The sequence below is a fragment of the Oncorhynchus nerka genome, linkage group LG25, assembly GCF_034236695.1.
Source record: "Oncorhynchus nerka isolate Pitt River linkage group LG25, Oner_Uvic_2.0, whole genome shotgun sequence".
NCBI lineage: Eukaryota > Metazoa > Chordata > Actinopteri > Salmoniformes > Salmonidae > Oncorhynchus > Oncorhynchus nerka.
This window is the reverse complement of record NC_088420.1, coordinates 32,286,733-32,303,275: the sequence shown is the minus strand read 5'-3', so window position 1 is coordinate 32,303,275 and position 16,543 is coordinate 32,286,733. Positions and strand designations below refer to the sequence as shown.

General features: G+C 40.9%; 2 protein-coding genes across 2 annotated transcripts in view; one reads left to right on the top strand and one right to left on the bottom strand.

Annotated features, from left to right (window-relative positions):
- The first annotated feature begins 170 nt into the window (after window positions 1–170).
- pgpep1l (pyroglutamyl-peptidase I like) lies at window positions 171–2,278 on the top strand. Its single transcript, XM_065009933.1, has 4 exons — window positions 171–194; window positions 528–642; window positions 823–1,053; window positions 1,552–2,278. Exons 1-4 carry the CDS (start codon window positions 171–173, stop codon window positions 1,803–1,805), a joined length of 624 nt encoding a protein of 207 aa, XP_064866005.1. The 3' UTR covers window positions 1,806–2,278.
- LOC115109402 (insulin-like growth factor 1 receptor) overlaps window positions 1,963–16,543 on the bottom strand; it is a 163,898-nt gene continuing 149,317 nt past the window's right edge. The window contains exon 21 of the mRNA XM_029634246.2: window positions 1,963–10,042. Within this exon, the coding sequence (XP_029490106.2) occupies window positions 9,508–10,042 (535 nt within the window). The 3' untranslated portion in view covers window positions 1,963–9,507. The remainder of the gene's footprint in view (window positions 10,043–16,543) is intronic.

Below are 16,543 nucleotides of genomic sequence, written 5' to 3'. Positions count from 1 at the left end.
CTACACCCTAAAAATAAAATAAAAATGTAACCATTTTTTGAAAACAAACTGTTCTTGATTACACTTAACAGATATAAATGTTATTCATTGGTAGGGATTCTAATTTCTGCACGTACAGAATATGTCTGACTCATCTGCCTGCTTAAAATGGAGAGTATCAGTCGCGCGTAATGGACGCAGATGAAGTCTCCGTGGTATTATTAACTGGTCTGTGTTACTTTTAAAGTTTTATTTCGAAGTTATATTAGGCTGTTGTATGTTGTATTGACAGCTAAGCAAATGCAAGCTTCTGCTATGTAGGCTATTGTTTGGCTACTGGAATGGAAAGCGCTGGTGTTCCCCTTTGTACAGTTCTGTTTTTATTTTGGATCAGGGTTCGGACCTTTCAGAGAGTACTTGGTAAATCCTAGTTGGCAGGCAGCTCAGGTAATGTAACATGTTGGATATCTCAATTGAATGTGTACATTTCATTCAATACATTTAATTATTGTGCAAACTACATATACCCTGTCGAGCATTTGCAATAGGGTTTGGAGAAGGTTGGACTGGGAGAGAACATTAATATCTACATTAAAGAGGTACCAGTGAGCTACATCAAATCACCGCAGGTGATAGTTGGCATGTGGGAAACTGTTAACCCAAAGATAAATATGCATACCATGATGGGAGGAGGGGTTGGAACAAGAGTGCAATCCCCTTCGAACAGTCAAATAACTCAAATATGTTTTGCTTCTTTACCTGTGTCTATACTGCTTTTCAGCCCCATTACTGTACAGTAATCACATGTAAAGGTTGACTTACTGACTTTTCTCTGTGATTCCTAGTTTGCCATACACCTTGGAATGGCCCCGGGCTCTAGAGGCATCTCTCTGGAGCAGACAGGCAAGAACCATGGTTACAGAGATAGAGATGTGTGTGCCTTTTGTCCTGTTAATCATTGCTGCATTGAGGGAGGATCAGATAGCCTAGACTCAATCATAGACATGAGGTCCCTTTCCAAGGACCTCAAACAAATGGGTCTGGAGGTCATCTACTCAAGGGACGCAGGAAGGTAGGGTTCCATATATCCCAGACATACTGTACATCAATAGTAAAGACAATGATTTGTAAGGCATTCCCTCTTATCCAGGTACCTGTGTGATTTTGTGTATTACATTTAACATTTACATTTAAGTCATTTAGCAGACGCTCTTATCCAGAGCGACTTACAAATTGGTGCTTTCACCTTATGACATCCAGTGGAACAGCCACTTTACAATAGTGCATCTAGGTCTTTTAAGGGGGGTGAGAGAAGGATTACTTTATCCTATCCTAGGTATTCCTTAAAGAGGTGGGGTTTCAGGTGTCTCCGGAAGGTGGTGATTGACTCCGCTGTCCTGGCGTCGTGAGGGAGTTTGTTCCACCATTGGGGGGCCAGAGCAGCGAACAGTTTTGACTGGGCTGAGCGGGAACTGTACTTCCTCAGTGGTAGGGAGGCGAGCAGGCCAGAGGTGGATGAACGCAGTGCCCTTGTTTGGGTGTAGGGCCTGATCAGAGCCTGGAGGTACTGAGGTGCCGTTCCCCTCACAGCTCCGTGCTCTCTGCACCATGGCCATGGGAGGGCAGCCTTCATCCATGTGCCAGCCTCAGGCAGCCTGGCCACTCCTGAAAGACTGGTACCACTGCTGCAGACTGTTATTCAGGCCATGCTCAACCAGCTGGAGGCCCTACAAACAGCCAAAGACCACATGACAACTGTCTCCAAGACTCCCGAAGACCCAACCATGGCTACCTCAGGCTTAGTGCACACAGGAGATGATCCATGACTGGTTAGATCATCCCACTCGTATTGTTACTATTCATACTGTAACAATGTGTTGTAAACAGTAAGTCATTCTGCTAAATATACAAGTATGGAATATAGTCAGGTATGTTGAGATGTGGATAATGTATAACTCATAAGCAATCAGTCATGACAGCAAGTCATCATTCTCATTCACTTTTTTATTCAAATCTTAAGAAAAAAATACAAGAAATTCTCATAGATATACATTAAGAGAATGGCATGTCAAAAATACACCATCTCAACTATACGTGTGAAAAACCAGGAGGCCTCAGATACAGAACTTGCAAGAAGACAGTCTAGCCAAGCTGTTTAACCAAATCTATTTGCCAATCATTGAAATGACACAGAGATTCAGATTTTGTGAAAGTATAGGTAAATAAAAACGAAGTAAAATCTTCTCAGTAGATCAAGGCCCCTTTTTGAAGTTGTCGGAATGCAAAGCAGAACAACAGTGCCTGAAAAATTATACTGATAAACCTCAAGCTCATTATTGCGATTTGATTGCATGGATGCATCTTCTATAAACCTGAGGTTTGCATATAGGACATTCTGAAGAAAATACAATTACAATTATATTAATAATAATTGAAATGAAACCTTTTCAGTCAATCTTATCTCCATGTTTGCAAATTGGCAATGCAAAAAGAAACCATCTCTCTACTGTAAACAACTCTTCTTAAAACTCTAGTCATGCTATTTACTCTCTGCCATGACTACCCGTAATCTACTGAACATGTCTGTCCTATTTATGTCCATGTATCTACTTGAGTTGTGGTTATAATAGGTATGTAACCCTCTGGTAACTAAGGAACACAGCCAGTATTCCAAGAAAACAAATAATCACTACGCAACAGGCCAACCCTTTAACCAATTTTGATAACTGAAAAAAATAAGAAATACATATCACATATCTCAATCTTTCATCATTACAGACACCAACACTTGAAACACTACATCTAAATGTGAAACACTCCCATCCATTACACTGTACTCAACAACAGTAGCACAGGGCCCTTGTTAAAACGGTGATGTGAATTATTTCTTAAAAATCTGGTAGTATATATATATATATATATATAATATATATAGCCATTTGTTTCTGCCAATTCATCCAACCAAGCTTTACAGCCTAAAAAAAGTACAACTTCAGAATATTGAACATGTAAGCCTTCCAGGTTTTTGTTGACCTGTGAACCCAAAAACCTTTCTCTATTCCGCTCCATAAATCAGAATCATGTTTATATGCCCTCAACTCCACTTTTTTGCTCTACAAAATCAGAGCATCACCTTTCTATGAACCTTCATGACAAAGACCTTTGATGAGAATTTGAGGTCTAAATCCAACCATGCCATCTCAACTACACTTCCATTGATATTGGCCCAGTCTTAGAGGATTTACACCCACAGATTGAGACACCCTTTTTGAAGCAGCGCCATTATCAGCAGCAGTAGAATAGAGAAAGCAGGGGGTGCAGTCTTAAGACTAATCACAATGAGGAGGATCATGAAGATTACAATGAAGGGACATTAACATCAACTACCTCAACATCTGAGTCTATTCAGAGGTTAAGTCTATTCCAAGCCAATTGGAACAGTTTAAAAAATCTTAACAGGGGACAAAAAAAATACTACAATATTTGAATGTGGGAGCTTTTGTAGGTGCTATTTAGAAAAGTTAGTCATTGGGAGCAGGTGGATAGGATGGAGAGATTAGATGATGGAGTACAGAGGAATCAACAGTGTCCTGTCTGTCAGATGCATGAGGAGGTGGAGCAGCAGCAGACGGCTGTAGATGTTCTTTCTACAGTTGGTCTGCTTTGAGACATCCCTCCCAGGACAGAGTATGTGGTGTCTTAACCTGTGTTTGCCTTCATGTACCACAATTACTCCATATTGACCTAATACCTCTCGAACACCAGTTATTTCCACACTCAACTGCTCCCAGCAACATAAGGGACAAAGCTTATTTTCATAGTTGTAGCACTGACTTTGAGAACTTGTGGGGCTATTGAGTGTAGGAGTATGTGAGTATGGTTTATGTTGTCTTCACTAAGAGGCTTTCACAGAAATAAATGCCATCAGTTTTACTTTAGGGGAAATCAGTACTTTACATAGGATATTAGCAATGACCAGTTTTACAAGACGAAATGTGTAAGCTGTAACCAGAAGCCAGTGTTGGCAAACATTCTACAGGAGTTGTTTCGATGTCAGTAGTGGTTTAGTTATCCAGAATTCAGGCTAAAGCCAAACATCCTCTGATCTACCTTGTTTTCCAATATACAGTACATTACAATAGCAAAGGATTTCTGTCTTGCAAAATGTCTTGAATGATTAAAGATGATAAATGCAATGTTTCCCATTTTTTGTATAAAAAAAATTGCTTGACTCCAACATACTGATTTGTTTGAAATCTACCTAAATACATAGATACAATTGAAAATAAAGAAGTTATCGTTCAGCTTCACCCTTCTTGGCAGCTGTATGATCTGAGGATTTCTTGTTGTGAAATCCTTGTTTGCGGAGGAGGTGAGATGGGATTTCTGCAGGGTGTAGCTACATATGAGGACACCGAGGTCCAGACCTCAGTAATTATTTTGAATTAAAAAAAGGAACTCTCAACTTACTGTTGAGAGTTAGAATAATAGAATACATAAGGTGCCATTTTGAAACTTGGCTGTGCATCAGCAGTGTCTCTCTTGTGTATATGTCACTGACAGTCACTCAATCAGCCCATGTCAGAAAACATTGTAGATTGGTAAATAAACTCTAGTTAGCTATCTAGACTTGTAGTAATCGTGGCCAAATTACTGACCGGGAACACAGGGCATGTGCCCAGGTGCCCAGACCTCTAAGGGGCCTCCATTGATTTAGTTAGTTACTCTCACTCAGATATCATATTAACATGGCATAAGTCATGTGTAGAATTGCAGGAAATGAACTATAAAACTGCAACAACAAAAAAGTTCTGTTTAGCAAACGTATTTGTTCACCTTTTGTTAATAAAATACTTTTTCTGCTACATAACTCTGTACATTTTCAATTATAGTTTTTCATCTAATTGTATAACTAGTAGGCTATGTATTTGTAGAACAACTGAGGTGAATGAAGCTACAGCAACCAATATGACAATGGTTGTTTTTGCTGTTCTCCAAATAGCATTTGGCAGTTTTTAAATTGTATAGAAATGCAGTAAATGAGATTCTACTTGATTAAAATGTCTTGGCTACGGCCCTGGATGTCTGAGTTAGCTGTGTCCTTCTCTCTACCAATACATACTGTACGGTGACTTTATGTAGCCTACTGTAAACACTTCCTATCACAATAGTCATTTGATGTTATTCTAAGTTAGCATTATTAGGTAACCAGGTTAGCATGTTAGCGCTCAAACCATGAGAGTTGGACTTAAGCCATTTCCTGAGAAATACAGGCCAGTCAATGTCTTTTATTAAATCAAACCTGTAACATAATCTGTACCACATACATTAAAAATCCTCATACTTTCTCATACTACCAACATACTTTATTTTCTATTTAAAATCTTTGGACCAGCAGAAAATGTTGTTGATACAGCAATCGTTAAGCATACGGGACTAAATAGAATTAGAACCACACGAGCTACACCCCATCTCCACTCCAACCTAGGTGTGTGTGTGGTGTGTATTGATAATGAGGTCTACCCGGATCCAGAGGACTGTGAGGTTACCTTATACGGACTAATGAGAAAAGGTGAGATGTACTTTTGTTTTCATACACATACATATACTTTAAAAGAGTGAGGTAGATATATACTTGAAGGGAAAAAAAGAAAAACATCCCCAGTCATGACACCAAAGAAAATACATATAAAAAAATTCTACTTTATACTGAATCATGGGGCCTTTATACAGTGATTTAAACTGATATCACAAAAGGAAAATTAAAAAATAAATAACAATCCTACAGAGAGAACCTTCAAAGAAGGAAAAAATAATCACCAAGCAACACTTTTTCAAAAGGAGAAGTGCTTCAAAAACATTTTTCATACCGACACCCCCACTAAGACCTATTCCATTCATGACATTGAAATGTGACCACTTCCCTGGACTTTAACCCATCCTTATTTGGTTTACAGATGCCATGTTTAAGGAGAATAACAACAGATACTGTTTTCACTTTCATCACAAGAAAATGAGTATGACAACAGAAATGAATCGAATGATAAAGGAGAATAAGCAGTAATGCTGCGTTTGAAATCTAAGACACAAAATGAGAACCATGATTATGGATGAGTCTTCTTTGAGGGGATGGTGAGTGGTTGGGATAATTAAGGCAAACAAGACAACCCAATTAGCCCTATTAATTGAGAGGCAGGAAAATGGATGGGTTAAAACACCAGATGCAGTAGAAAAAAAGAAAATCCTGTGGAACTAATCCTGACTTCAAAAGGAGGCACTGGGGGAGGCAGGTATACTGTACATTTCAGTGTGGGGCTGGAGGGGAGGGGAGAGGGCACTATTGGACTCGACAGAGAGGTGAAACAAGCAGAGGACAGTAATGAGAATGTATGGAGAAAGCAAAACCTTTACTTCGACCTGAGATTGAGTTACACCTAGGGGGGAATAACTAGGCGCAGTGCTAGACAACTGGTACAAGAAGGGTGACAAATGTACACGCTCACACATGGAGCTAAGGTGTCCATTCAAACTAATAATAATAATAATAACAATAATAATATAGAAATCTACAAAAAAAGAATGCAAAGGAAAACATGTTCATAAAAAAGTTAAAGGCAATGGAGAATATGTGGTGATACAGACAACCTTCTGGGGTAAAGAAGAGAGAAAAGTCATTTTATATCTAAATTATCATTTTCTTTGCTTGGAGAAGTATGATGCATAAGAAATGGACTGTAGTGGAGATCATAAACTATTAAACCTGAAGGATTCCTTTTATATATATATATATATATATATATGATTCCTTTTATATATATATATATATATATATATATAACATCTAAAAAAGAAAAATAATAAAATAGCAGCTTCATTCTGTACAGGTGAACATCTGAACAGTACAAAAGTTATAAAAGTGACAAACCAATGATGTGTGTGAAAATGATCCTAAGGTCTAACATACAACTGTAAGACCTTTATATAAATGTTTGAATTGTACAGAGAGACTAATGACAAGTCTAAAAAAGATCTGCTGCGTACAATGCCTCGCATGCTTTTAGCAGACGTATGTATAGTCACAAGGTGGAGTTCTGTTGAGTCCTTTAGTTCTCCTTGTATTAGAACTGATCCAATACCTTCCACTTCAGGTTTGTTTCTGTATGTGTTGCATTTTTGGCGCCAAGTCCTTTTCGCTCAATGTCTCTGTTGGTGATGTTGGTGTTTTCATCTCTCAGATGACACATACAATAGAAGAGGAATCCAATAAGGGCTCTGATGTAACTCGGGGAAAAAACAAGAGAAAACAGGCAAATTCCTTTTACAATTTGATTGTAATTGTGAAGTAGAAAACAAAATAAACAGCAATTTGGGTTTTTTAGGATGCTTGATTTATGTTTCTCTTCATGTCAAATCAATAGGACAAATGAAGAGCAAGAAGGAGAAAACTACTAACTTTGATTTGACAAAAAATGTGTCCAATTCACAATTGCCCTCCCTCTATGATATCTACCCACTCCTGAAATCATTCCAGGAATATTTACAGGAAAACCAATTATCCTAGTCCAGAACACATCAATGTCTGAAATGTGGGAGAAGTATACCGATGAAAATAGGTTTTTAAGAGGAGCTATATCTTGCTGTCGAGAGAATCATGTGTTGGTATAGAAATACAGTGCATTTGGAATGTGTTCAGACCCCTTGTCTTTTTCCACATTTTGTTACATTACAGCCTGATTCTAAGATGGATTAAAGAAAATCCTCATCAATCTACACACAATACCCCATAATGACGAAGCAAAAACAGGTTTAGACATTTTAGCAAATCTATTAAAAATGAAAAAATGTAATTACATTTACTCAGTACTTTGTTGAAGCACCTTTGGCAGCAATTACAGCCTCAATTCTTCTTGGGTATGATGATAAAAGCTTGGCACAAATGTATTTGAGGAGTTTCTCCCATTCTTCTCTGCAGATCCTCTCAAGCTCTGTCAGGTTGGATGGGGAGCGTCGCTGCACAGGTATTTTCAGGTCTCTCCAGAGATGTTCGGTCGGGTTCAAGTCCAGGCTCTGGCTGGGCCACTCAAGGACATTCAGAGACTTGTTCCGAAGCCACTCCTGGGTTGTCTTGGCTGCGTGCTTAGACTTGTCCCGAGCAGGATTTCATCAAGGATCTCTCTGTGCTTTGCTCCGTTCATCTTTGCCTTGACCCTGACTAGTCTCCCTGCTGCTGAAAAACATCCCAACAGCATGATGCTGCCATCACCATGCTTCACAGCAGGGATGGTACCAGGTTTCCTCCAGATGTGACCCTTGGCATTCAGGCCAAAGAGTTCAATCTTGGTTCATCAGACCACAGAATCTTGATTCTCATGGTTTGAGAGTCCTTTAGGTGCCTTTTAGCAAACTCCAGGCGAGCTGTCATGTGCCTTTTACTAAGGAGTGGCTTCCGTCTGGCCACTCAACCATAAATGTCTGATGGAGTGCTGCAGAGATGGTTGTCTCCCATCTCCACAGAGGAACTTTGGAGCTCTGTCAGAGTGACCATCCGGTTCTTGGTCACCTCCTCCGATTGCTTAGTTTGGCCGGGCAGCCAGCTCTAGGAAGAGACTTGGTGGTGCCAAATGTCTTCCATTTAAGAATGATGGAGGCCACTGTGTTCTTGGGGACCTTCAATGCTGCAGATTTTTTTTGGTTCCCTTCCTCAGATCTGTGCCTCGACACAACCCTGTCATGGAACTGTACGGACAATTCCTTCGATCTCAGGGCTTGGTTTTTGCTCTGACGTGCACTGTCATCTGTGGTACCTTATATAGACAGGTGTGTGCCTTTCCAAATCACGTTCAATCAATTGAATTTACCACTCGTGGACTCCAATCAAGTTGTAGAAACATCTCAAGGATGATCAATGGAAACAGTATGCATCTCATAACAAAGGGCAAGAATACTTGCAAAATCTATTTTTGCTTTGTCATTATAGGGTAAAAATATCTTAGAATAAGGCAGTAACGTTACATTTTTTTGAAAAAGTCAAGGGGTCTTAATACTTTCTAAAGGCAGTATAAACACACTCAGATATACACATTATTCTCTCAGAAATGAGCTAAATGGGCTCGTCTGTTGGATTTTCTAGCAGATATGCTTCAAATTCTTTTTTAAAAGTTATTGTCTCTCACTTACAATACCTGTCAGTCAGGGAATATTTGATGATGTCCTTCTTTAATTATGTTTTTAAAGTAACAAATACTAAACAAGAAGTAAACACTAGAGCTTCCCAGTGTTGTTGTTCGTTCTGAGCCACCATACTCCAAACGCTTTAGCAGGTTTCTGTGCTGTTTCTCAGTCTTGATATTCAATAATAAATCTTGATAATATTATTTAAAAATGAAAGACTCCTCCTGCAGTAAAGTAGTATAATGTGTCAGTTATTCACTCATCCATCACCCCATTATAACTAAAACAGGGGAGAAGTTTATGTTACCCTGTGTGAGAAGAGGAGTGGGGTGATCTGGCTGAGGGGGGAGGAGGAGATCAGCAGGCTGAAGACTGGGGCAGTGGCAGCGCCCGCTCATTCTTGCGCCCCCCGTTCATGTGAGCGTAGTTCTGTGTGTCCTCAAAGTTGGGCCGCAGCACCACCACTGGCCCGTTGGCCGATATCTGTTCTGAGTGCTTGTCCAAGGCCAGGCCTGGGGAGGCCGAGACAGAGGCAGCCGGGACTGAGGTGGAGGGAGAGCCAGGTCCCTTCAGGGTATTAGAAGGGCATTGCATTGGGGATAACTGCTGGGGAGGAGGGGGTGCTGAGCCCCCTGTGGCCCCCATGGGTCCCTGGGAGGGTAGAGGAACAGCAGTGGGGGGTCTGCTGGGTGCAGGGTCCAGTGGCACGTTCTCCATGTTCTCCACCTCCATGTCCAGCTCCTCAGTGTCCGGGGGCTTGTTCTCCTCGCTGAAGAAGAAGCTCATCTCACTGAACGGAGGCTCCAGCTCCTCCTTGAGGCTGTTGATGATCTCCAGGAAGGAAGGACGCATCTTGGGGTTGTACTGCCAGCACATCCGCATCAGCTCAAACCTAAGGGCAAACACATTACCTAATTTATTATACATAATATGAACGATTCAACTAAAATATGATCCAGTAAATCTATCATTGCATCTTCTCACCATAAGGTGGCAGAGTGCACCAAGATAGAGCCAATGAAAATGTTTCTGATACTGAAACAAACAACTTCCAGAGGTTTCTATACAAACAGCTACTGCCAACTATGCATAGAACGTCAGTAAGAATCTACCATCATATATCATACTACAGCATGTGTACAAATAGACAGTAAATCATACATGAGCATACTGTGCTAGGCTAGCGACAGAACACAGAAAACATCAAAACAACACCATGAAAAGAGAATCATTACAGTTTGGTGTGGTGCTCGACCACACACCACATATTACATTATACACAAACAAGCTAAGAATACCTTCTACAGCCTACTGACATAAATCACTTAGTCATCTCCCTCTCTCCCAGCAGCCACCTCTCTATGTCCGATCCCACAACAGCCTGTACAGCTGGGTATCTCAGCCTCTCCGCACCAAAGCTTTCTGGGTAGTTCTCTCTGAAGAAGACACTTAACTTCAAACTAAGTTTCAGCCAGCAGGAGGGAGGGTTGGTCATGGCTTGTTCTTTAGCCTCTCAGTGAGTGAGTCTCTTAAAGTTGCCTTTCAGATGGCTAAACTAAACCCCGGCTGCAAGACCTCCCATGAAAATGGTCGTAATGCTTGGAGCTGGGCCCATGTACCAGAGTAACCTGTCTGCTTGACGTTGGCACGCTGAAAATTCTTCCTGGACAATCTGTCGCTGTGTATAACTTTCGCTGATGTGAAATGAGAAAATACGCTACAATAAATCATGTCAGCATCCAGCTCCTCATCACACACAAACACATTTTACTTTTCACATCATTTCACTCACATCACATCACGATATGTAAATGTTGCATCGTTCACAACATTATAAATACCAATGCAAGCCTCTACCAGAGTAGAGATCGAGAGAGCTACAAAAGAGAGCAACCTATGCTATGACAGACCATTAATAAACAGGAATCTGCAGCTGCAGGCCTGACCAGTAACATGTTCCACAATATCACCACTCAAAAAATCTGTTCTTTTCATGCAGCTTTCTAACATTGGACCAAAGGTCTAGTCATATTTCACCATAGAACAGTATCTTAGATATTGCCATAATTCTATCTATACTGAACTAAAATATGAACCCAACATGCAACAATTTCAAAGATTATACTGAGTTACAGTTCATACATAAAAATCTGTCATTTAAAATAAATTCATTAGGCCCAAATCTATGTATTTCACATGACTGTGATTTCACGTGTATTTCACATGTTGGTCAAATATACCTAAAAGAAAAGCTAGGAGCATGGATCAGAAAACCAGTCAGTATCTGGTGTGACCACCATTTGCCTCATGCAGTGTGATACATCTCCTTCGCATAAAGTTGATCAGGCTGTTGATTGTGGCCTGTGGAATGTTGTTCCAGTCCTTTTCAATGGCTGTGCGAAGTTGCTGGATATTGGCGGGAAGTGGAACATGCTGTCGTACACATTGATCCAGAGAATCCCAAACGATCTCAATGGGTGACATGTCTGGTGAATATACAGGCCATGGAAGAACTGGGACATTTTCAGGTTCCAGGATTTGTGTACAGATCCTTGCGACATGGGGCTGTGCATTATCATGCTGAAACATGAGGCAATGGCGGTGGATGAATTGCATTCAAATTGCCATAGATAAAATGTAATTGTGTTCGCTGTCCGTAGCTTATGTCTGCCCATACAATAACCCCATCGCCACCATGGGGCACTCTGTTCACAACGTTGACATCAGCAAACCTCTCGCTAACACGACACCATACATGCTGTCTGCCATCTGCTTGGTAGAGTGGAAAGCGGTATTCATCCGTGAAGAGTACACTTCTCCAGCGTGCCAGTGGCCATCGAAGGTGAGCATTTGCCCACTGAAATCGGTTACGACATCGAACTTCAGTCAGGTCAAAACCCTGTTGAGGATGACAAGCACGCAGATGAGCTTCCCTGAGTAGGTTTCTGACAATTCTTTGGTTGTGCAAACCCACAATTTCATCAGCTATCCGGGTGACTGGTCTAAGGTAAAGAAGCCAGATGTGGAGCTCCTGAGCTGGCATGGTTACATGTGGTCTGTGGTTGCAAAATTCTTTAAAAAGATGTTGGAGGCAGCTTATGGTAGAGAAATTATGATTATGAATTAATGATCAGCATGCCAATCACGCTTCAAAACTTGAATCATTGTGTTGTATAACAAAACACATTTTAGAGTGGCCTTTAATTGTCCCCAGAACAAGGTGCACCTGTGTAATGATCGTGTCTTTGAATCAGCTTCTTGATATGCCACACCTGTCAGGTGGAATAATTATCTTTGCTAAGGATAAATGATCACCAACATGGATTGTAAACAAATTAGTGCACAAAATTAGAGAGAAATAAGCTTTTTGTGTGTATGGAAAATTTCGGGGATCTTTGATTTCAGCTCAGGAAACATGGGACCAACAGTTTTGTTCAGTATAGTATATGTGTATTTACATTTTCACTCATCCCCATAATAATTCTGATTTACGCTGCTGTTACACGCTGTTTATTATCTATGCACAGTCACTTTACCCCTACCTACATGTACATATTACCTCAATTACCTCGACTAACCTGTATAAAGCCTCGTTATTGTTATTTTATTGTTGCTCATTTATTTTATTAACTTTAGTTTATCTAGTAAATATCTTTCTTAACTCTTATCTTTCTTTTCCATTGTTGGTTAAGTTTTTTTTTTTTGACTGATTTGATACCCATACAGTTGAAGTCGGAAATTTACATACACCTTTGCCAAATACATTTAAACTCAGTTTTTCACAATTCCTGACATTTAATCCTAGTAACATCCCTGTCTTAAGTCAGTTCAGATCACCATTTTATTTTAAGAATGTGAAATGTCAGAATAATAGTAGAGAGAATGATTTATTTCAGCTTTCATTTCTTTCATCACATTCCCAGTGGGTCAGAAGTTTACATACACTCAGTATTTGATAGAATTAACTTTACTTTTTTTTTTTTACTTGGGTCAAACGGTTTGGGTAGCCTTCCACAAGATTCCCACAATAAGTTGGGTGAATTTTGGCCCATTCCTCCTGACAGAGCTGGAGTAACTGAGTCAGGTTTGTAGGCCTCCTTGCTCGCACACGCTTTTTCAGTTCTGCCCACAAATTTTCTGTAGGATTGAGGTCAGGGCTTTGTGATGGCCACTCCAATATCTTGACTTTGTTGTCCTTAAGCCATTTTCCCACAACTTTGGAAGTATGCTTGGGGTCATTGTCCATTTGGAAGACCAATTTGTGACCAAGCTTTAACTTGAGATGTTGCTTCATAGTATCCACAGAATTTTCCTCCCTCATGACGCAATCTATTTTGTGAAGTGCACCAGTACCTCCTGCAGCAAAGCACCCCCACAAAATGATGCTGCCACCCCCGTGCTTTACGGTTGGGATGGTGTTCTTCGGCTTGCAAGCCTCCCCCTTTTTCTTCCAAACATAACAATGGTCATTATGGCCAAACAGTTCTATTTTTGTTTCATCAGACCAGAGTACATTTCTCCAAAAAGTACATTCTTTGTCCCCATGTGCAGTTGCAAACCGTAGTCTGGCTTTTTTATGCCAGTTTTGGAGCAGTGGCTTCTTCCTTGCTGAGCGGCCTTTCAGGTTATATCGATATAGGACTCGTTTTACTGTGGATATAGATACTTTTTTTTACCGGTTTCCTCCAGCATCTTCACAAGGTCCTTTGCTGATGTTCTGGGATTGATTTGCACTTTTCGCACCAAAGTGCGTTCATCTCTAGGAGACAGAACGCATCTCCTTCCTGAGCGGTATGACGGCTGCATGGTCCCATGGTGTTTATACTTGCGTACTATTGTTTGTTCAGATGAACGTGGTACCTTCAGGCGTTTGGAAATTGCTTCCAAGGATGAACCAGACTTGTGGAGGTCTACACATTTTTTTCTGAGGTTTTGGCTGACTTCTTTTGATTTTCCCATGATGTCAAGCAAAGGGGCTGTCACGCTCTGACCTTAGAGATCATTTTTATGTCTCTATTTTGGTTTGGTCAGGGCGTGAGTTGGGGTGGGCATTCTATGTTTTATTTTTCTATGATTTTCTATTTCTATGTTTTGGCAGGGTATGGTTCTCAATCAGGGGCAGCTGTCTATAGTTGTCTCTGATTGGGAACCATACTTAGGTACCCTTTTTCCCACCTGTGCTTGTGGGAAGTTAACTTTGTTTGATGGCACATAGCCTTAAGCTTCATGGTTTGTTTTGTATTGTTTATTATTTTGGCGCCGTCATTTCTTAAATAAAGTCAAATGTACGCTAACCACGCTACACCTTGGGTCTCATCCTTCAACAACTGTGACAGGGGCACTTAGTTTGAAAGTAGGCCATGAAATACATCAACAGGTACACCTTCAATTGACTCAAATGGGGTCAATTAGCCTTTCAGAAGCTTCTAAAGCCATGACATCGTTTCTAGGAATTTTGCAAGCAGTTTAAAGGCATAGTCAACTTTGTGTATGTAAACTTCTGACCCAATTGTAATTGTGATACATTGAATTATATGTGAAATAATCTGTCTGTAAACACTTGTTGGAAAAATTACTTATGTCATGCACAAAGTAGAAAAACTATATTTTGTTAACAAGAAATTTGTGGAGTGGTTGAAAAACAAGTTTTAATGACTCCAACCAAAGTATATGTAAACTTCCAACTTCAACTGTATATGGTAAAGATGGGAACACTTTTCAAATATGACTCATACTTTTTAAAATGATGTTATCGATGTCTTCTTCTCTTCTCTCTCGTTGTCTTCTCTCTCAATCCCCCTCTTTCTTCAGCCTGACTACAGCATTGTTCTACAGCCCTTGTTGGCTCCTGGCTCTGCAGGTCTCCGTACTGTAACTCTCCACTAACTCACTACAGGAGAAGTTACCAGCAGCGGCAACCTTTCCAGTACAAACCCTCCCCCACCTCACACTCTCCCTCCCCTGCCTAACACAATTCACACACTCTCGCAATCAGGACACCACTCTGAGGCTGCCATAGAAACCCAAGGTTTGTGTCTGCATAACACCAGCCCCTCTCTCCCCTCTCTGGAAGGTGAGGTAAAGAGGGAATGCCTTCGCATTGAGATGAGAGGCAGAGAGGAGAAATGCATGTACACAGCAGAGCTGCCTGACAGCTAGGGAGGCTGTTCCAGTCCACTTTTCCAGACAAGACCAAGACCAAGATCGACAGACAGACAGATAGACAGTATCTCTCTAAGAACAGATATAGCCCATGGTTTACCCCAGACTGGACTGCCCTTGACCAGCACAAAAACATCCTGTGGCGTTCTGCATTACCATTGAATAGCGTTATGCAACTTTTAAAACAGAAATTTGCATCCTGTAGCACTAATTCCAAAAACTTTTGGGACACTGTAAAGTCCATGGAGAATAAGAGCACCTCCTCCCAGTTGCCCACTGCACTGAGGCTAGGAAACACTGTCAACACCGATAAATCCACAATAATTGATCATTTCAATAAGCATTTTTCCATGGCTGGCCACCCCTACTGACTCTTTTCTCTGTATATATCAATAATGTCGCTCTTGCTGCTGGTGATTCTCTGATACACCTCTACGCAGACGACACCATTCTGTATACCTCTGTCCCTTCTTTGGACACGGTGCTAACAAACCTCCAAACAAGCTTCAATGCCATAAAACACTCCTACTGTGACCTCCAACTGCTTTTAAATGCTAGTAAAACTAAGTGCATACTCTTCAACCGATTGCTGCCTGCACCCTCCCGCCCGACGAGCATCACTACTCTGGACGGTTCTGACGTAGAATATGTGGACAACTACAAATACCTAGGTGTCTGGTTAGACTGTAAACTCTTCTTCCAGACTCACATTAAGTATCACCAATCTAAAATTAAATCTAGAATCGGTTTCCTATTTCGCAACAAAGCCTCCTTCACTCATGCTGCCAAACATACCCTCGTAAAACTGACGATCCTACCGATCCTTTACAAAATAGCCTCCAACACTCCACTCGGCAAACTGGATGTAGTCTATCACAGTGCCATCCGTTTTGTCACCAAAGCCCCATATACTACCCACCATTGCGACCGATATGCTCTTGTTGGCTGGCCCTCACTACATATTCGTCGCCAAACCCACTGGCTCCAGGTCATCTATAAGTCTTTGCTAGGTAAAGCCCCCCCTTATCTCAGCTCACTGGTCACCATAGCAACACCCACCCATAGCACGTGCTCCAGCAGGTATATTTCACTGGTCATCCCCAAAGCCAACCTTCCCTTTGGCTGCCTTTCCTTCCAGTTCTCTGCTGCCAATGACTGGAACAAATTGCATAAATCACTGAAGCTGGAGAAACATATCTCCCTCTCTAACTTTAAGCATCAGCTGTCAGAG

What these genes read in the sequence shown, in the direction of transcription:
- pgpep1l (XM_065009933.1), top strand. Translation starts at nt 171, where the DNA reads ATGGACGCAGATGAAGTCTCCGTG. An exon ending in ACGCAGATGAAGTCTCCGTG is followed by an intron (nt 195 to 527) that starts GTATTATTAACT and finishes CATTTGCAATAG; the next exon opens with GGTTTGGAGAAGGTTGGACT. An exon ending in GTGGGAAACTGTTAACCCAA is followed by an intron (nt 643 to 822) that starts AGATAAATATGC and finishes TCTGTGATTCCT; the next exon opens with AGTTTGCCATACACCTTGGA.